The following is a 21468-nucleotide window of genomic DNA, read 5'->3' on the forward strand; positions in this document are numbered from 1 at the left end:
GGCGCATGCAATATGCGTGCAGCTCCCAGGTGGATGGAACAAGCGAAAGCTAATTCCTCCGCCCCTTTACTTTTAGCCACGTCACCATCCGACGCAGAGCCCAAGCGACCCAAACAAGCCAAGCAACCTTCAAGGTAAGCTTGCTGATTGGGATAGCCATAGCTAGGAGGAGTGTAGCTGACTAGACTTTCTATCTAAAGTTACAGCACACTCCCACCCGATGCCCAACCAGACCAATCAGGTTCCAGCCTTCGTGATAGGATCTCTAACTCCGCAAACGGAGGTAAGTCCATCACTGTTGTGCCTCTAGCCGCAAAGGTACTAAACTGATAAGTCGAACATGCTACCAGCATTTGACATTAGCAGTCTCGGTACCCTCGCGGCACGTATCGGCGATAACATCGCTCCAGGCTCATCGAGCTAAAGTAAGAAAAATCTTACCTTACTCTTCGCTATAAGGGAGAGCTTTTACTGATGATGACTACAGTCCTCATCAGCAGATCTATTGATCCCACAGCTGCACAGCAGCCAGCTTCTTCTATCCTTAGTACCCGAGCAAATCCGCTCTTAGGTACATCAACTACTCTTGTCTTTCTATTTCTTTTATCTTTGTCATGCAATCAGCATTAGTTCTAACAAAAGAAATATAACTCTTAGTTGTGTCAAAATTAACACCGGCCACCCAAGGCGTGAAGCCATTGCAAGCAGAATGCGGAGAGCCGGAAAAGTCGGAGTTGGAGTGAAGGTCTCGCCAAAGTTACGGCCATTGATTTGTTTGAAACCCTGGGCAACAATTCTTGCCTTGAATTTGGTGATGACGCCTTCTTGATCCCTTTTTAGCGCAAAAACCCAACGACAAGTTAGGATATCTTGTGCCTCTGACTTCGGAACCTCCTCCCAGACACAAAGATCAAGCATCATCCCGACCTCAGCATCAATAGCCACCTTCCATTCGGCGTGAAGAGTAGATGTGATTGCTTGACGGTATGTGTATGGTGCGTCCGACGTAAAAGGCGATTCAGATACCGCAGACTCCAAACAGGCGTCCTGAAGTTCTAACTCATGAAGCTGGCTGAAATCACCCAGCCGATCTACACGAATCGAGTTGAGAATTGCGTTGACAGAACCGGAGTTGGTGAGTTGCGATGGTAAATCATCCTCATGAAATATGACTGATGCTCCCCGCTCAAGCTTCTTGGAATTCAGATTCCAGAGCAACCAACCATGCGAGTCATCCAGAACACCAACTTGGATGAGAGCGGTTGACCGTGGAACAAATTGCTTTGGATAATTGATGTTGTGTAGGTAAGCCCAACAATCAAAGACACGGACCATATTGAGTGATGGCTGTTTTCCCAAAGACAACTCAAACGGAGACTTCTCAGCGGCAGTGTGAACTATACGATTGCAAATGTAGGCTGCCAGCTTCATCGCCAAAAACCAGAAAGAAGTCGGCAACTTAGCATGGATAAGGAAGGTTTGTGCCATGTCCAGAAGCGTCCGGTTGGTCCGTTCAACACTTCTGTTCTGATGATGCTTGTACGGAATGCTTAGCTCATGACGGATGTCGTGTTCTTCAAGAAATTTGTTGAACTTGTTTGATGTCAATTCACCTGCATTGTCAGATCGGATAGCCTTCACACTATGTGGTGTCAATCGGTTGAAATCCAGAATCCAGTCACAAACAGCCTTGCCCGCCGCAGCGTTACTCTTCAAACCAATAACCGAAGTCATTTGAGAAAAAACATCATGGATAACTAATCCGTACGTACTCCCATCCAGCGCCTCAGGAAACGGCCCAACAAGATCAACCGCAATAACATTGCCTGGCGCATGGGCTATTTCACGCGAAGGGGACTGAACAGGAGAGTGTGTTCTCTTTGCGAGGGAACAAGAATGACATTTGGATTTGGGGAGTAACAACTTTTTCATAGGGATACCAAACACACACTGTTGATTGATTGTTTGATTGAAGAACCTGACAGCAATGTGACCGAGTCGAGCGTGCCAAAGATTTGAGGCAGAAAGAGAAGATAAATGGGGTGAGAAATAACATGACTGGAGAGAGGCAGAGGATGTGGGAGAAGGGATAAACCAGCAATATTGACAGATGTACGTCAAGAAATGCCTGCCTCGTTGAAAGAAGGTGAAACAACCGTCTTCAAAACCCACATTAACGTCCCATTTGTCAAAATAACAGTTCCAGAAACCCGGGGTACCAGTAAAACGTCCTTGAGATGCAGATTCCCAAAACATGTTGGTACAATTGCATCCCCAATGCCGTCTACGGGAATACGGTCTTGAGACGCAACACGCAACCGTAAATTAGCAGGACGAATGTGAGAGAAAAAAGACCGGTGTGACGTTACATGATGTGTAGCGCCTGTGTCACAAAGAGGATCATCTGGGTTTTTGGGTGTCACCGAGATTGACACCAATTCTCCAGACTTGGTAACCAGTTGTCCCAAAAGGACGTTTGAATTCTGGGGCCTCCATGAAGGGTTCTTCCTTGGCGGGTCCTCGAGCGGCGGTAGGTTATTCTTCACTCGCGGGCAATCAGGTGCCCAGTGACCCCATTCCCAGCAGAAGTTGCACGGCCAATCGGCCGTGAGGTACTGTTTTGCCCAATTGTCTGGGGGCGGAGTGAAGGAATTATGACCTCAGGCGAGCGAAACAGGCGGAGGGAAGAAGATCGGCTTTTAGCCGATAGCAGACAATGTCTGAGAAAAAGGACCGAGTAACTCACTTGAAGGGGCTTAAGTGCCTTTGTAGATAAGACAGAGTGCAGGCTCAAGTGCGCACAAGGGATCAAGGTGGTCAGGACTGATGATTTGATTTCCTAGGATAGTCTCAGGTTTAAATAGACTATCTACATGTGTTCAAGATGTTGGCGCAAACAGAAAGAAGGACAATGAATAAGGAAGAAAAATTACATGCATAAGGGAAGGTGACATGTTTGTGAAAGGAAGAAAACAGGAAAGGAAAGCGAGATCGAGTGAAATTCCAACATGGAGTGGTTGAGTTGGAAGAGTCTTGGCTCCGTTGAGGCTGTTGTAAAGATGAACCACAAGATCCACGAAAGCCCCCTTGACCGTGTCCACCACAATAAGAACCAGAGTGAGAGCCGCGACCAGAAGTGGACGAGACAGCCATCGCCAACGCCGTCCCCAGAGCCAAAGCTGATTGGTGGAGGCGAGTCGCCATGTGTAGGAGTTCCTCTGAGGTGACGACGTGATTGGGTTTGATAGCAATCCGAGAGTCAACGGAATCAGCCATGGTCTGCTGGTATTGATGGACGACGGAGTGGAATGAGACAGCTAGACACTTATCTACTGTCAAACCCCCCAGTCTCTCATCCAGATCAATCCAGCTCCGCTTCAAAGCCTCATAGCTGGACAATATTGAATCCAATGCATCTGGGGCCTGTGCAATGTTAGACCATCAACTCAGAATGAGAGACCAGGAGGTGCCTGCAAATTGCCCTTTCAAAGAATGGTAGGCCCCATACGCAGTCAGCCCGTTGAGGGAGGAGCGTAGCGCCGGATCAATTGAATGTTGAAGGAGGGCCAAAACTCCATTGGAAATCGCCGGATCGGTTGCCAAAATGTTGGTGTCAACAAATTTGACGTTTTGAGTGATGCCTTTGACCATGTTGACTACCGCCGCCGACCAAAGAGGAAAGTTTGTCCCATCCAAATTGAGCTGAGGAGAAATTTGTTTGCCGAGTTGGTGCCATTGAAGTTGATTGGAGACAAGAGAGTTTGAGGCCAAGGTGATGGGTCTGACTGTTGTTGGAGAGATTCTGAATCAGAAGGACCTTTAGAAGATTATCATTGATCCCCGAAAGGCCTGTCCTTTCCAATTCTCAAACAATGATTGTATCTAAAGACTCAGAAGGTTAAGGTTCTCCGGAGGCTGGACTGGAATCCACGGCGGGCAGTTGGTTGACGGAAGAAGAAGGAAATGGAACTTGGGACTTTTTGCCCAACATGGTATGGGATGAGTTAGATTAGAGCAAAGAATCAGCCGATACAAAAGGATTCGATTCAAATAACTGTTTGTGGATGGAAGTCAGGGGTCTGCAAGGTGGGGTTACTCTAGCGGTGAAATCCGAATGAATAAGGTCAGGACGGTCAGATCGCGTGTTAACCATAAAGATGCTTGTCAAAGAACCACGGAAGGGTGGAAGTACTAGCTTAACAAAGCCTCTTGGGCAAAGTGTCTGGGGGACCCCGCCTGGAGGGCTCTCCGCAGGAGAGGCTTATGAGTTATGTCTTGGTTTAAGCAGGAGCAGAAAGGATCTGCTACACTTCAAATCCCAACTAATATAAAAAAACTGAATACACAGAGTTGTAGATTCTGTTCTTGCAAGGAATTTGAGCCACTTAACTATCTTGTAGCCAGAAAAACAACTCCTGGATTCCCAAACAAGTGGAGCCTCATTTGGAAGACTTGTGCATTTTTGATCTTTTGAAAAGGTCAACAGATTGTAATAGAAAAAATCTGAGTAGACCAAATTGTAGAGAAAGAAAAGTAGCATAGGGTACAGATAGGGCATATTGGTGGAGAGGCTGGGGGAGGAGCTATAAAAAATTTAAAACCCTCTCAGCCAAATGAACTTTCTGCTCCCGCTTAAAATTTGGGATAATGCGCAAGTCCCTCCCTGCGGGAGGGGCGGCTTTGCCGCCAGCCACAGCGAGCCTCCCACCAGGGGGGACTTTTGTTAAGTTAGGTGGCAGTATATTTGAGAAAAAGTGTGTTTCACAGGAGGGTGAGATAAGGATCCACAAGCTTGTCCACAGAAGGGTGGAGCTTAAAGATGAAGGATATCCCGCTGGTCACAGCGCGGGCTCATAACCTGTAGAGCTATGAATCCTAAAGATGAGATGATGGTAGAAAACTCCCCCGAGGGAAAATACATTTCAGCTACTAAGAGGACTATAAATAGCTGACTGTAAGTACATAGTTTGGTTGATGAGAAATAAAGACATAGTATAATATGTAAATAGAATATGTGGGAAAATATGGATATAAAATACTGAGAAAATATTGATATAAAAATAAGACCATAGTTTGACATAACAAACAGGGCCTTGTTGCCCGCATCCTTGGGTACGTCAGCCTTCTTCCCCTTGTCCTTGTTACTCAACGTTATCGCAGCGTTTGCGCCCACAGGCGCCTCGCCGCTCTTGCCGTCCACCTTCACTGCGCTTGCTCCGCCCGCTTCTTCAACATGGGCTTGATTGGCTTGCTCGGCTAGCTTTGCAATCGCCGCAACCGCTAGGCTGTCCAAAGCTGGGTCCCATCAATCATTTCATCATTGTCAGTCTACTGAGCGTTCTGATACGGTATCCAAAGATTGACTGGACTCACTCTTGAGGATTTGCAAGAACAATTTGTCCAAATTATTGTATTCCTGCTTTAAGACGCAGAAGATGCAAGGAGCAGATGTCAGCTCTCTATCAACAAATCACAGGCAAGATAATTGAACTCACTTGGCGTCATTGACTTTTGCGGAAATGGCTATGAGGGATTTACTACATTCATATTACTAGAGTTCATGGCGGCTTCGCCGCTGCAATCTCAGGGCTCTCTCCTCACATTACACAAAAACCCAGGTGCAACCACACCAAAAGACTGCAGTGAAGAAAAATTGAAATCTTCATTACAAAGATTCAATAGTCCAATATTCTCAGGGTTAAGCCCCTGTCCAAATTTTTCCAGTATAATCTTCTTTTTTCAAAAATACATAAACTACCACTTATCATATTGGAGACTCTTATTTTAAGGCCTTCATCAATGTTCACCCAGGACTGATTTCAAGGACACAGATAATTTCCCTTGCCCAATATTGAGGATTTGACTTTTGCTTTTAGCATTAATAGCTGGCAGCTAAGCTGTACTAACAGGTCTCAACCTTCAATCCCCAACAGTTCAATCACCTGTGCAAAATCTTCCCAAGCCACAATTTATCCTCTATGCTTGCTGCATCTCCAACTCAAATTTCAAAGTCAGTTGAGTTTGTCATTTATATCATTCCACAGCAAGTTCTTTTTGTGAATTACCTGTTGAATCTTAAAACTACCCAGATAATAATACCTTCAGAGGATTAATAGTATACAAAAGAATGAAAGAGTAAAGAGATGAGGCAAAAGGCACGACACAGAGAGAGAGGAAGCGGAAAATCATAGGATACCAAAGGAGGAGAAAAGGGGCATTATCAAAGGAATAGAAATCACTCTTGTCTTATGTTTAGTCATCATGAGCAAAAAGAAAAAAGAAACCAAGCAGAAAAACTGAAAGAAAGAAAAGAGAATACAAGCTGTAGACATTTTTACTTTGACTTGGTCTATTTCTAGTGCCTTCTTGATATCCTTTCACAAATAAATAACTCAAGAAAATCAAGGGGCAAAAAAACAGGCTTGGATAACAAAATGATCTCTGCGCGCTGCTGCAACAATGATATATGGCTAGGTTTCAAAATGCTTCCTGGGGTCTCTTTTTGAGGATTTCCCCCTCTCCCAATACCTTGTTTTGTCTGCTTGGGATTGGCTGGTTTTCAAGTCAGCTGGTCAAGACATGCAAGACCTTAATCAAGTGGCCATCATTTTTTCACTTGTCTTTGATTTCGAGTCCTTTGACTCGTTGCAAGATAGTCATGGGTTGCTGGTCCATGGATTTGCTAGATTGTTCTTCCTTTCCCAAAGATTGAGGTCCTGATGTATGCAGGGGTAGCAGTCGCATTGGCGGCGGCAGTCTTAGAAAGTGCAGCAAACAAACTGCCTTCCTTACAGAAGGACGACAGAATGAGAGACAATGGAGAAGTATCACTTTTAGAGGTGGGTGGGGCGGCGGCTGCGGGAGCGGGGGCAGTGGCGGAAGGTGGAGAATTGCCATTTGTAGCCGGCTTGGAAACGCTCAATTTCAGTTGAGTTGCGCTCCGTCATTGGTGCTCTTCTCAAACTACCGCCGGACGCGCTGTGACCATCTTAGGATCCCACCGGCGTGACCCGGCTTGGAACGCAATTGCTGCCCCTTGGAGGTGGGCCTATGTCCTTCCGAACTGGCTCGTCTTATCGGGACTTGGATATTCCGGTCTCGTCGTGTGTCTTGCCGCTCCGGCTAACGGCTGTTGATAAAATTGGAGCAGGGGCCTAGCTTCCGAGGCGTCCTTGGTCTCTTGATGACCAATTCATTGAGACTCTAGATTAAACTGTAAGATGTGACTCGCGCATTTCCTCTGAATGCCGAGTTGCCGACCACCAAGACAACATCTTCCTTGACCTGTAGGCATTCTGCCTTGCGATAAAATTACATCCAAAACCGGTGAAGAACTTATACTCCTCGATAAACTGATCCACGTTTGCGTTGTGGAGAAGCATCCACTGGGAGAATTCTGTCTGGAAAATCGTGAAAACTGCGCAGCGCTGATTTCATGATTGTTTGTCACTGCTCCTGTAATCTTCTCTCAAATGAAACACGGTGGACCCCCCGGTCTGGCCCAGCTCAGTATGCTCGCGTGCTTGGACCTTGGGGACCTCCCCTTGCAGTCCGGTCACCTACCATGCCAAGATAAAACAAATGGCCGTGAGGGCCTCATCAAGACGAAGGCAGAGGCAATGCCAGCATGGTACGGCGAGCCCCTGCCAGAAAGCCAGGAAATATTGGACTGGTTACAAATACATACCAAGCTGTAAATATTTGGGCCTGGATAAGTCATTTGGGATGGGACTTACGAGTACGCAATAGAGTTATGACGTTGACATCTGCCCTGAGTTTCCTGACTCGGTGGCAACTCCCTCATTGGGTGGGAAGGAAGGCGTGTTGGGGGGCGGATTGGCAAGGCAACGGGATCAAATGAAATCGCGTAGTGGTCGCCATGTGGCTAGGGTACCGTGGCTTCAATGTATTGCCACGGCGCTGCGAGTAATGGATGGACAATTCGTGGCCAGACAGAGCTGGGGCAAGGGTATAAATAGCTTCAATTGGTGGTTCATCATCCCCCCAGGGCAGTCGAGGATGCTGCACTTCCAGCTAACCTTTGCCCTCAACCCCTCCGCTGTTGCGCGTGCGCAGTCTGAGGGGCAAAGAGTGGGCCCCCCACGGGTCTGCAGCCTTTGCTGCGGGCTGGGGGCCTTCACGTCCAACCTTTTTGACCCGCGCGCTTGACGCGGGCTGGAGGTTGAGCCTGGGCGCACAGCACTGCTGATGTTGGAAGGCTAGGTTGACAATTTACAGTGCTACATTTTTTTTTTTTTGATTCATATTGATTGAGGAAAATTTGTGGATTTTGAATTGGTTTTTTGTACAATGGGGAAACCCTAGATTTTTTTTCTTCTATTTTGTGTGTTTACAGGGGGAACCCTTGATTTTTTTTTTAGGGTTCTGGGAAATCTGTGTCTTTAATAAACTTGGATTCAGCAAAAAAGTGTTAGGCTTTTTTGCGAGGATCCGTATCTGTGCTCCTACAAGGTTCTACTTACGTGATTGCCTCGCCGGCATTGGTGGACTCTTCAACAGCCTTGTTAAGCTCATTGCTCTTTTTTGGAGCGGCGCCGAGCAACTCAGTTGTCAAAGTCTTGACCATTGGGAGCATCTGGGAGACCTTTTTACTCTGGTCGACGATTTCTTTAGTGTTTCTTCCCAAGTTGGTCACGCCTTCCAAGCCGACACCCATTTTGATGGTTCCCTTGAACAGCTTAGTCGCAAGCTGTTCCTCCTTGGAGAGATTTTGAGGCTTGTTGTTTCCATCCTTCACACCAGCTGGCGGGGGTAAATTGCCCTTGGCATCAACCTTGGTATCATTTGCTGCTGCTGCGGTTGCTTGGGTGGCATCAACTTTCTGTTCAGTCGCCCCACCTAGTTTGATTTTTCAACAACAAAATCTTAGGGCTGGGGCATGTATAATGTTAGTTCTTGGTTGCAGTTGTGGAGGAGCAGGGGAGATGGGCGGGCTCAAAGCAGCTGTGCCTTGCCAGCAACCAGAGCAACCATAGATGGAGATTTAGGGAAAAACACTTACTTGAGGCGGGCTCAGAGGAGGCAATTTGCTTGGGTGGCAGCTTGGGCAGGCAATGGAGGGGGAAGTTTGGGCAGGCAGTGATGAAGGCAAGGGTGAGGTTTGATTGAGTTGGTGTTGCGCGAGTCAAAAGAGCCACACAAGTGCCTTCTGTACCCAGATGGTCGTCAGACTTGAGCCATGCGAGCAATCAGGTTACTGGGGGACACGGGGCTCTTAGCAATTGATGGGGATGTGGTTGTTGGGTCGCCGAGCTCCGTTGGTGTTGCAGGTGTTGACGGGGCTACATACAAGCATCGGAAGCGGCTGAGTTGGCGAAGACAAAATGGTTGAAGGGGAACTACAAATGACTAGCTGGGCCAATCGGACATAGCTGGCGGGGGACCGTCAGGTCCCCGCTGATCTTTGATGGGTAAAAAAAAATAGGGGAAGAGGACAAGTGGCAAAAAAAAGCGGGGGGGGGAACCGGTACAGCAATGTCAGAAGTGCTTGCGGCCAGCTTTTGGACCACTGATTTCAGCCTCAAAGCCTGTATGGCTCCTGTACGTCAGGAATGCCATCAGAAGAAAAAACCCAGTTTCTTTGTTTTCCACTTTGGGGCCTTGAGGGCCCCACCATTGGATTCCTGGAGTGATTTTACTTCAATCCGGCCCTTCGCCGCCCCTGCCCCCCTTGCCCCTCACCCGGCCCGGCACCCATGTCAAGCAAAACCAGCTTCCCAAACGGGTTTTGTCTGCCTGTACAGTGAAGCTGTACAGGCCTGTGGCTGAAATGCAAAAGTCATTCCAGCCACAAAATTTGGCAAGCTTTTCTGACATTGCTGTACCTTTTCTGAAGGGGGAAGGTGAAACACAAATCAGACACCGCAATTTTGCATGTTGAAATTATGGTGTTCAAAGTTGGTTTGCATAGTTTTATGCATGCATAAATCGTAAAATCATAAAATCTTTTTTGCAGGGGATATAACTGTCTGATTATGTAATACAAAATTTCCTCACCAAAACATTTTTATGATTTTATGATTTATGCATGAATAAAATTACAGACTTACTTTGCGCACTGCAAAAAACTCTTTGCGCACTGTGGGGGTCGTCGTCTCAACGTCCCGCCCCCAGTGCGCGCTTCTGCCACGGCTCTTCGCGCACTGTGCATTCCCCCAAAAAAACGGCTTACTTTTCTGGTGATATTTTTCAATGAGTCGATAGAACGACCTTTTATGACCCCCCCAAAAAATAATCAAGTCATTTGATGGTCTCCTTGAGCCTAGAGAAAATTGAGATGAAATAATCATATTTTAATGCGGCAGGGACCTGTAATATCGCTTCCTGTGCCCCAGTAGCCCCAAAACTTTCACAGTATCATGGTACATGTACAAGTTCATGATCTGATAATTTTCAGAATTTTTCCCAGAGATATAAGGGGTGCGCGGCAGGCTTAGTAGGAAAATTACTGCTAACTGTATAGCTTTTTTGTTACACACCCAAACAGTCCCAAAATTTCAGAAATGTTTTCATTGTGGATATTCTCCGCGCCATGAATTTCTTGGCAATAGTGTGTCATGATAACATGAGATATAAGGGGTGCGCGGCGGGCTTGGTAGGAAAATGACTGCTAACTTATCTCATGTTTTAATGACACACTATTGCTAAGAGCTTTATGGCGCGGAGAATATGCAAAACTGAAACATTCCTGAAAATTTCAGACTGTTTCAGCATGTAACAAAAAATCTATACCTGTAGCAGCCATTTTCCGCCGCGCACCCCTTATATCTCATGTTATCATGACACAATATTGCCAAGGAATTTATAGCGCGGGGAGTATTCACAATGAAAACATTTCTGAAATTTTGGGACTGTTTGGGTGTGTAACAAAAAAGCTATACAGTTAGCAGTAATTTTCCTACTAAGCCTGCCGCGCACCCCTCATATCTCTGGGAAGAATTCTGAAAATTATCAGATCATGAATTTGCACATGTACCATGATACTGTGAAATTTTTGGGGCTACTGGGGCACAGGAAGCGATATTCCAGGTCCCTGCCACATTAAAATATGATTATTTTATCTCAATTTTCTCTAGGCTCAAGGAGACCATCAAATGACTTGATTATTTTTTGAGGGGGGTCATAAAAGGTCGTTCTATCGACTCATCAAAAAATATCTCCGGAAAAGTAAGCCGTTTTTTTGGGGGAACGCACAGTGCGCAAAGAGCCGTGGCAGAAGCGCGCACTGGGGGCGGGACGTCGCGACGACGACCCCCACAGTGCGCGAAGAGTTTTTCGCAGTGCGCGAAGTAGGTCCGTATATATTTTTTTTGGTTGATTTGGCTACAAAATGATTTCCCTGCTTTTTCCTCTGAAATGGCCATGTAGTCCACAAGTATACATCCCATCAGTTATGCTTTGAATTGCCATTCACACCAATCAACTTACGAACCGGTACATGGGTTAGTGTTATCAGTCTCAAAGTAGGAGTACTGCCTGCTTGGAGCTCTACACGCTTTCAAGCTGCCCAATAGGAACCATGTTTGAGTGGGAATGGCCCCCTTATTTGAGTTGTTACAACAAGTTATCAATATCCCGGGTAAAGTTGAGTGGATTCTAGGGCGCTTGTTTCCCTGCCAGTTATAAGCCATGCTGGGGTACCTTGTCCTTAGACGGATCAACCTAATTGGTAGCCGCCACATAGGACAACAACTTCGAAAATGATCATCTTTAATGTCCGCCATCACATCAACGGGGGACGTGCTCTGATGAAAGATATTCACGAGGAAATTTGATCTTGCCCAGCACTTCTCCGACTCTGATCCAGAAGATGAAAAAAGGTTACCTCCCAATAAGGAAAGAAATTATTATTATTATTTCACCATATGCTCATTCCAACCGAGTTAATATGCGCATCTGTCAACCTATTTGGCTCGTCCATGGGGCATGAACTGCAATTGGTCTCGAAGCCGTCGTTGGAAGAAAAGAAGTCCACTATTTAGTATGCTCCACTGCAACTCCAGGTGAGGAAGCAACCCATTGAGGGCAGAGGAAGATGCATATATATATGTTTCAACTTGATATAGCACATCCTCACCTTGCCAGCCAACTGGGAGGCCAGAAGGGGGAATGATCATCAGCCCTTCCGTCAGAAGAGTTGAGACCAGCCTCTGAGAAGATGTATCCGTGAGGCGGGAGAAACACTGCTTTGAGTTCCAGAGATCACAAGAGTTCTCCGGTGACCTCATTCATAAGTGCCTATCAAATCTCCTGGATAGGTTTTTTCACTCAAACATCATCATGGTTCTTGGGATTTCAAGTCCGGCGTAACTCTTGAGAATGCGTGCTGTAATTGTCAGACTCAGTATTGGATGATTTGGCACTTCAACATTTGTAAACACCGATGGTGCAGCGGAGACATATAGCTTTAATTAATCGTGCTGCTGGGGAGACTCAACAGAGAGAGCGGTAATTAGGTATTTACTTGAGACGTAGCAAACCCAACTTGACCCTCCATTGGATTTGACACTTGAATTTTATCTTGGACACCAAACCTGGAAATTGTTCCCCAGAACCGTATAATCCGATATTGGCTAAGATACTTCTGAACACGCATGCTATACTTTTCTCCCACCCCGATATCCAATCCTTTCCAGGGTATTTGCACACAAAAGCGCCCAAGGGGATATCAGAAGAGGCAAGCGGAAGACGGGAGCCAAGCAAGTTTCGAATCCTATGAGCTTGGACCAATCATGTGGCCGACCCTTAGTGGATGTGTATGATTCACAAAGAAGACGGGCAACGTTCGTCCAATTTATCCAAGTCACGAAAGGGGTTATGTCGTTGGGAGCCTGGCTTGACGGTTACCAGAAGAAACGCCAACACGTGGTGTGCTTGTAAGTGATGTTCATTCAAGATGGTCCATCCCTCGCTTGATCGCTCGCGCTAGCTGTCACACTCTGACGCCCAACCCTGCATGGCCCGGATTGAACAATTATAGTATGTACATTTTTTTCTTCTTCTTTGTGGAATGCAGTATTCAGTATGCAGATCAAACTACAAGCGATGAATGTGTTCAGACGGTCATGGACTCCAGATCGATCGACCTGACGATTTCTTTGAGCGCGCGTTGGTTAGCTTCGACCTCTGCTTCGAGACTCTGTTGCGATCGGGGAATGTGTGATTGGTGGATGAGCATCTATCGACGACGAGTTGGAGAAGCGGGGGCTGGGCATACTTTGATCCTGGCGACGAGTTTGTTGGCCTCGTCCTCTGCGGCCTTCTGCCTAGCCTTCAACCCGTCCTCGATCGCGGTCCGCGGCCTGAGCATGAACCTTTGCCCAGAAGCGAGGATCAGTCACGGTGCTCGTTGTTCGCGAACGGAAGGGGGGTCTCCTGACATTTTGCCCACGGGCTGGTAGAAGTGGATCTGGCCGGGGGAGAGCTTATTGAGTTCGCTGAGGGTGAGTGCCGATTGTCTGGCCACGCGGACCTTGCCGGCCAGCTCGGCGCGACACCTGGCCAGCTCTCTGGTGACGTCCCTCGCCTGGCGCTGGAGCTGCGACAGGATCTGTGTTTGATCCCCCCGGAAGGACATGCAGCGGCGGGGTCAGCTTGTCCAGGAGCGCTCTGCTGGATATCGGAGGTCGAAGTGGCTCACCTACATTCCTGATTTCATCGTTGTGCTGGTCCGGCATCTTGGGTGAGTGGGTGGCCGCTGCTCTGGGGCTGAGAACCTTGGGCAGGATGCCTCGGGGACCCCGAAGCCCCGGGCTCCACCCGTCTGGTCAGCCGGGGCCGGAGCCAGTCCGCCGCCGGCATGATGGAATTCGCCGGCGGGATGTCACTGACTGTACGAAGAAGTGATCTTAAGCTGCAAATATGTAGTGTCCGATTCATGGCCATGCCCCGCACGCGGCTCATGTCCGGCCAGCATGGGAGCTGGTCTGCCCTCGCCGGACACTGCAGGGCGTGCAGCTGTCTGCAGGGCTAAGGCTGACTGTGTCCGAGCGGGTGTGTTGAACAAAAGAAAGTGTTTTGGCCATGACCGCCAGATCGGGGAATCCTGGGTGCGCCCCTCGGGCCCCAGCCCATCCCTGCCCAGCCATCGCCAGCCAGCCACCATCTGCACATCCCCTCGACCATGCACGCCTCCTGCCTCACCCTCACCCTCCTCTCGGCCCTGGCGCTCTCCATCGATGGCCACGCCGACACCCCCGCCGACCCCTCGGCCGACTTCCTCACCGTACACATGGACAAGGAGCACCACATCCAGGTATGCATCTCTTAATCTTTCCCCCGGACGGATCCCCCCAGCGGATCGGTGGACTCATCTCGGACTGTTTGGCAGGGCTTCGACTTGCAATCCGCCTTCCACCTCCACGACCTCAACTCCGACAACATCCTCGAGGCCTCCGAGGTGCTCAAGCTCTACGGCGTCGACCACGAGACGGCCATCGACCAGTCCGACTCCGTCGACCACCACAACTCCGTCGCCGCCCGCATCCTCACCGAGGTCATGGACAAGCTCGACCTCAACAAGGACGGCCTCATCACCAAGTCCGAGTTCGTCGCCGTCGTCAGCCAACACGGCCTGCCCACCTTCGACGACATCTCCGGGCTCGGCCACCATTACGATGAAGAAGGCGAATACTTCCTCCAGTCAGTCATCTCTCCACTCTCCGACGGGACAGACTACTGACAGCCCAGGGCTTTTTTTTTTTTTTTGCCAGTCACGAAGAGATGTTCCACAGCAGTCCGGAGTCGCAGCGGGAGGAAGCGTATGTGCATCCGGAAGACATTGCCCATTTCTCCCACCACGAGGAGCTCGAGGTGAAGGAGGACGAGCTCGCGCGGGTGGCCCAAGGCCTGCCGGCGGACGTGAACACGCTCGCCTACCGGCGCCAGCGCCAGCGCCACGCCGACCTCGACCTCGAGCGCGAACGCCGCCTCGACGCCGTCCGCGCTCAGGCCGCAAAGTACAGCTCCTTCCACGACGAGGCCCAGCGCCGCGGCTCCTGGGCGGGCTTCAAGAAGCCCGTCGATCAGGCCGACAGGCTGCGCAAAAACATCCCCTACAAGGTCCGCCATCCCCACCCCTGCTTCCTGCGGGCTTCCTCCTTATTGACCCTCTCTCTCTCTCTTGCTAGTACAAGCTTCGGAAACCGTTCCTTGGAGAGTTTTGATCCATCCGCCACCAAAACACGTCCCACCAACACCTTTTTCCTCAGAGGGAGTCGCAAAATGACTGTGATATGGACACGCAAACTCTTCTTTTGAATAGCACTTCAATTCCTTGTATCCTTCCTCAGCTCTCCCGCGCGCCCTTATCGGACTCAAGCATTTTTCCTCTTCTTTGTTTTCTTTCGTTGTTGTAGTTTCACTACCACTCGCTCTTGTTTGTTGGACCATCTTTCCATCTCGCTCGAGTGTAAACCCAATAGACGCCAGCAAACATGTACCTGTTCTTCGTTCTTTTGGACACGCATTGTGGCTGGCGTGCAAAGACCCTTGGTGCTAGACACTCTATTCAACAGCCGGCCGCCGTGAGACCGAGAGAGGACATTGTAAATTATGAATACGTCGCTGAAAGGAAGCTTTGCTGCTTGTGCTAAAATGTATCCTAAATTATGATGTGAATACCCAGAAAAAACATGGATTAAAAATGACAGACACGGTGCAGTGAAAGGGGGAAAAGGAGAAGCGGAAGCGGAAGCCACAGCAGCACAAGACATACACTGCAAGGGAGAGAAAGGATGCATCTGATTTGGGGGGTGTTCTTTGCTGCAACATGCAACCCGGGCACCACAACCTCTGTATAACATTGCTACGCAACATGCAACCCCCGGACAGCATCTTTCCGGAACAGATACACGCCATGTAGCAACGACGGGAAGCTACTTACGTTCGGTTATCCAGACGGATTTTTGTCACGTAACTTCCCACCGTTATCAGATAACGCAGTGGTAACAAGTAACGAACTTAACAAAGTCCCTCAAGACTTTGGGGGTGAACTTGCGAAGCGAGCCTCCGTCAGGAGGGACTTACCCCTTAGCTCCCCAAACTTGCGCACCAAGAATGGATTTTCAAGGTTTTTTTTTTTTTTCTACAGCTCGCCCACCACATCCACTCCTTGTTTATTAGCTCAATGTCATTGGAACATGCTGGAGAAAAGGGTACAGATGTGTACATCTCCCATGATCCCCTCTACATTCTTGTGGAGAGCAAACTGTGGAAAGTGTGTTGGTGAGCACAGACCCTTGCCGTGCAAAATCCTCATTTTGTGTATATTTCAAGATTTTTTTTGGACCAGAAGGAATGTTGTGAAGTTACCCAAATTCTGTAGGTTGGACAGGCACAAGCTAATCTTTCACCTAAGCAGCTTTATTCCAAAGAAAGACATGGAAGCAAGGAATTATAGAAGTTTGAAAACTCCTGCCACCTAAATTTAGAATCTTGCCCCCGCAAAAAGGGGCGATAAGGCGCAAGTGCCTCCTGCCGAGGGCTGTCGGAGGCTTGCTTTGCAAGACACACACCCGCAGCAGAGGGACCTTGTTAAGTTTGGACAAGTACGGGCGCGGGGCGCCAGAGCGGCCAGCGGGGTGTCCGGGTGTGCGGTGCTGCGGAGGAAAGGGGCTACGGATGCCCTCGGCGCGGCGCGGATGAGAGTTGCAGAGGTGGGGCGCATTACTTGAGCGCCGAGCCGCGGCCAGATGCAGCGGAGTTGCGGCATGCGGAGCGAAGCAGGCTGCGCAGTCCAGCAGGGACTTTCTAGTAGTGGCGCGGAGCTGGGGGAAGCTGCGGCAGCTGGGGCGGAGGCAGCAAGTAGGATCCCAAGCCTCCGGAGGCTAGGCAGGGGCGTGGACGAGCTTAACAAAGCCTCACTGTGAGAGCCCCGCAGGGTCTCTGTCTCACAGAGAGGCTTACCTGGAAAAACCTGTACCTGGCCTGAGAGCCCCAGGAATATCCACCTGTATTAGGCTTTTTTTCACATTTTCCTTTTTTAGAAATCAACCGTTCATCTGTTGAAGTCGCCCCTCGGGACTTAAGGAGTGCTCGGCATTGCGCTTCTTTTGATGCAATTTGAGCCTTGTAGCTCCCAATATAAGGCCTGATCCTCCCGGTTGAAATTTCCAATCATGGAGGAAAAGTGGCCGTGTAGGGAGTGAGATTTACTGTACAGAACTGTACAACTCTATTAGTCATCTCAAAGGATTCTTGGAAAGTGAGCTCCTTTGAGCCAATCTCCAGGAGTCCAGCTCATGGGAGGAGGGCAATGGTGGCAGGCCTACCACCAATTTGAAGAGGAGATGCAGGTCTTTCACCGGTTCAAGAGGCGGGTAACATGCCCTCTGGGAAGTGGGGGATTTGGGGGCACAAAGTTGGCCACCTGCAAAAAACACCAACTGCACGCGGGGCTCTCACGCCAGGAATTGTGGATTGCACGCAAGTCCCTCCCTGACGGGAGGTCGCACTTCGTGCGAGGCGCTTCGCGCCCCTGCCCCCCGGCAGGCGAGGGACCTGTGCTAAGTTTGGGGCGTGGATGATGGATGCGGCGGAGTCTGGCGGCTGTCTACGGCAAGCAGCGCAAGTGCAGAGAACGGCGTCGGAGCGGCGGTGACGGCATGCGTGGGATGGGAGGAGGATCTGTTTTCTTAGTGCTATTCTATTGCTATTGTGTGGTTTTTAGGTCTATGTGGGTTAGGAGATGCGGTGGGAGTTTTCTCACAGGGGGGTTTCTTTGTACGGCGGAGGGAGGAGGTGTTTTCTTTTACTTACTCACTCACTTATTTTGGGGGGGGGGGGGCGTTTTCCGCCCATCATTGGAGGAGGATTGTTTTACTTTTACGACTCTACTTCTTCTTTGTGGTTACGGAGGCGGTTCTTTTAGGGTTATTGGGGTTTTACTGGATTACTTTCTTTGCTATTCTCATTGGTTTTTGCGGCTTTCATCCTGAGCGGAGTTTCCTGGAGCACTTATATTACGCCGAGCTTGGAGAACCCTTGATACACTCGGGAATCTCGCGGAGGAGATGGAGCTGCGGTCATTATGTGACAGAGCAACACTTCCTTTCACCACAACGCGTTATCGCTATCTGGTAAAATGTGCTTGTGCACGTTTGGATAACGTAACGGAGGGCGATTTCCCCCTCAATACCACAAAAAAAATAATGCCAGTAACGCGCTAACTGCGTTATCTGGCACAAAAACACTGTAAAATGGGCAAAAAACCCGTGTTATCTGCATGTTATCCCCCTAAATGGCGGGGGATAACGCAACAGGTCTAATAACTCAGGAAAAAAGTAAAAAAAATAATGCAACTGAAACATTGTTGCCATTAGCGCAACAATTAAGTTTTTTTATCCATTACTTTTAGTTACAGATAACGTAACTTCCCATTGTTTCATGTAGATATTGCAGATTGCGCTAACCCTACACTAATTTAGCCAAATTCAGCTACATCAAGCTACGCTAACCGTAGCGGTTAGCGTAGCTGGCCAAGGGAGGATTAGCGTAACTAATCCTCCTCAGAAACTGCATTGGGTCCGATTTAATCGGACTACACTCCTCCCGGGAGTAAAATTTGGAGTAAGCGGGAGTAAATTTACTCCTTGCTAATCCTGGGAGTAAGCACTGCATGCAGAAACTCCTCCCCACCCAAAAGTATGCACCAAACACAGCTTACATAAGCTGTAGGTGCATACAACATACTTACTCATCATTTAAGCCCGCACCAATGCAGTTGACCACCCGGATTAGTGCTAATCCCGGAATAAGCGAATCCGCTACTCCTCAAGTTACACCCGCACCAATGCAGATGCTCTAAGGGGCTTACAATCACCAATGGTGTCTCAACAGCCATCTTCTTGGTTACTGCAGGGGTCAAGATGCTCTTTGCCCTTGGACTCCGCTACCAACAATGAAAATCTGTTACGTAAGCTGACTTTGATGCGGGTTGACATGGTGGGTGGGCCATCAAGGCCCATGAGATCAAAGGCAACACCCCAAAATTTTGTAGTTTTGGGTTATGTGATTACAAAATCTGTACTACGGCCTTCCGGCTGGGGAAGTCTGACTGGCATCTTTGGATACCAAAGGTGAAACCCAAAGTCAGAAACCAAAATCAATGGCACAATTTGTGTCGGTCCAGGGCTTCCGTAAAAATCTCTACAGAAGCCTACAGACACCAGGTTGAGCTACTTGTGAAGGCTACCCTATTATCTAACTTAACAAAGTCCCTCCTCTGCAGGGCTGAGTGGGGAGCAGAGTGCCGCCGACCGCAGGGAGGGACTTAGACCTTATGTGGGGGAGCTCGCCTGAGAGCATTGGGCAGAAATCTGGTTCAACTTTGAGAGGATGTAGCTTGCTTGTTTTGCGAGCTACATATGAAGTTCCAAGCATCAAGATGCAAATGCATCCCGTCTGTCTTTTTATCAACTCTGTTTTTGAAGAGAGTCACTCAAACAAAAAAAGTGAAGGAGAATAAAGACAAAAGAAAATTTCTCCGCTTGGACCTGCGGGGCCAGGCACCACCCAAGAAGAGGGTGGTCTTGAGGCTTGCCACTTTTTTCAAAAATTAATCAGAAAATCCCTTGATGGTATCTTGATCAGCTGTAGAGCTTAAAAAATCAATCATGTATGTATGTCCGTAAGTCCCAATAATGGGGGGGGGGCAGCGTTGAAGCTGCAGGCTACAAAATTCAAAGAGTGATTTTCCATCACTTTTTGGTGGGTGTTCTCCCACCCAAACAGTTGCTTTAGCCGTATGTCCCTCCCTGCGGGAGGGGTGGCTTCGCCACCAGCCAAACTTAAGCTCCACCCAAATGAGTTACCCCCCGGACCACCACCTGAGCTCCAAACTCTGACCTCCCGCATGGGGAGGGACTTTGATAAGTTAGCCCTATTATTCAGTTCGTTATAAGGTTGGCTATGAAATTATCCAGGAGGATCACCAGAAAAATTATTATGTCAACTGGGGGCAGGTGACGTGAAGGCATCTCCAGTTTGGTCTCCATTCAAACTCCACTCTGAAAATCAGCCCACCACTTGTACTGCTCATTCCGATGAGCAGGTTCATTCATGTTCAGCTCACTTCATGAGTATGTCCTCACGCTAGCATGGCTCATATTCTGCTCAGAAAACTTATGTATATGTATATGTACATATGTACATAAATGAGCTGTGCTTTGGGATTGCCAGATTCACACGCACGCGTGTAGTCTGACGCCTTGCGGCCCTTGGCCCTCGCACCCATCTGGGGTGCACCTGCTCCCGGAGGACCCGCTCGGCTAACCTCTCCTTCCTTACGGACACTTCTTGGCCCTTGGGGTCCCTCTCAGGGGACCTCAAGCCAATGCAAGGCCATGAGGAGGGGAATCCCTAGCGGACTGGGGACCACACCTCCCCCCGAACCTCACACAGGAGTCTTGTAGTCCCCCTCCCGGGCTCTCGGGACTCCTTGGGCGCCGCAACATAGCGCCAAGCCTGTGAGTAGGAACGAGACGGCTCCCGCCGCAAGTTCGAGTGTACATAACCGCGAAGCACGGGCGGCGAGCTAGCCTAACACAATCCCCTCGTTTCAGGGGCCGGGAGAGCCTCGCGAAGCAAGCCTCTGAATCGCTCCGCGGGAGGGGCCCGACGGTGTTTCACCTGCCTCCCTCTGAAACGAGGGGCTTGTGTTGAGCTAGGGCGGCGAGCATGCACAGTGCACCTGCCCTTCCAGGAGGCTGCCCCGCCGCGTCCAGGTCAGAATGTACTTGATGGCAAGTGCTGGATGGCAGTGTGTACCGGCCATCAAACGGAGGGGAGCCCCTGCTTGATGGCCGGTGTGTACCAGCCATTGAGCGGAGGGGAGCCCCTGCTGGATGGTGGTGTGTACTGGCCATTGAGCGGAGGGGAGCCCCTGCTGGATGGCGGTGTGTACCGGCCATCAAGCAGAGGAGAGTCCCTGCTGGATGGCGGTGTGTACCGGCCATCGAGCGGAGGGGAGCCCCTGCTGGATGGCGGTGTGTACTGGCCATCGAGCGGAGGGGAGCCCCTGCTGGATGGCAGTGTGTACCGGCCATCAAGCAGAGGGGAGCCCCTGCTTGATGGCCGGTGTGTACCGGCCATCAAGTAGAGGGGAGCTCCTGCTGGATGGCGGTGTGTACCGGCCATTGAGTGGAGCCGGGGAGCCCCTCCTTGATGGCCGGTACACACTGACCATTGAGCGGTGTCCAGACAATGGCCATGCCCATAGTCGGGGGAGACTTGCTCTCAAGTTGTAAATACATACATATCCTTTCCCCCTGAAGCTGAACAAAATTCTGAACTCAAACATTCAAGCTCAGGAGTTCAGCAATGTTGGTGGATGAGTGAACTCAGTCTAATTACTCACCCACCCCTGATCCGCAAATGAGTAAAGCAATACATTGCACAGAGTCAGGCTGAAGTTGCAGCAGAGTCTCAGCCTGTGTTCCTTCATGTCAC

At 49.4% G+C, this 21468-nt stretch overlaps 3 protein-coding genes across 3 annotated transcripts; 1 reads left to right on the forward strand and 2 right to left on the reverse strand.

Moving 5' to 3' along the window:
• Window positions 1-8479: 8479 nt before the first annotated feature.
• PtA15_1A575 (uncharacterized protein) lies at window positions 8480-9316 on the reverse strand (the record flags this gene model as incomplete). Its single annotated transcript, XM_053165616.1, has 3 exons — window positions 8480-8859; window positions 9023-9191; window positions 9311-9316. 3 exons carry the CDS (start codon window positions 9314-9316, stop codon window positions 8480-8482), a joined length of 555 nt encoding a protein of 184 aa, XP_053016790.1.
• Window positions 9317-13075: 3759 nt separating this feature from the next.
• Window positions 13076-13697, reverse strand: PtA15_1A576 (uncharacterized protein; the record flags this gene model as incomplete). The annotated part of the gene is made up of 4 exons (XM_053165617.1): window positions 13076-13159; window positions 13238-13334; window positions 13401-13570; window positions 13665-13697. 4 exons carry the CDS (start codon window positions 13695-13697, stop codon window positions 13076-13078), a joined length of 384 nt encoding a protein of 127 aa, XP_053016791.1.
• A 554-nt stretch (window positions 13698-14251) lies between these two features.
• On the forward strand, window positions 14252-15185 carry PtA15_1A577 (uncharacterized protein; the record flags this gene model as incomplete). The annotated part of the gene is made up of 4 exons (XM_053165618.1): window positions 14252-14275; window positions 14351-14661; window positions 14733-15081; window positions 15150-15185. The coding sequence occupies 4 exons, from the start codon at window positions 14252-14254 to the stop codon at window positions 15183-15185; spliced, it is 720 nt and encodes a 239-aa protein (XP_053016792.1).
• Between the last annotated feature and the right edge of the window lie 6283 nt (window positions 15186-21468).

Source organism: Puccinia triticina, chromosome 1A, assembly GCF_026914185.1.
Source record: "Puccinia triticina chromosome 1A, complete sequence".
In the NCBI taxonomy this organism is placed as follows: Eukaryota; Fungi; Basidiomycota; class Pucciniomycetes; order Pucciniales; family Pucciniaceae; genus Puccinia; species Puccinia triticina.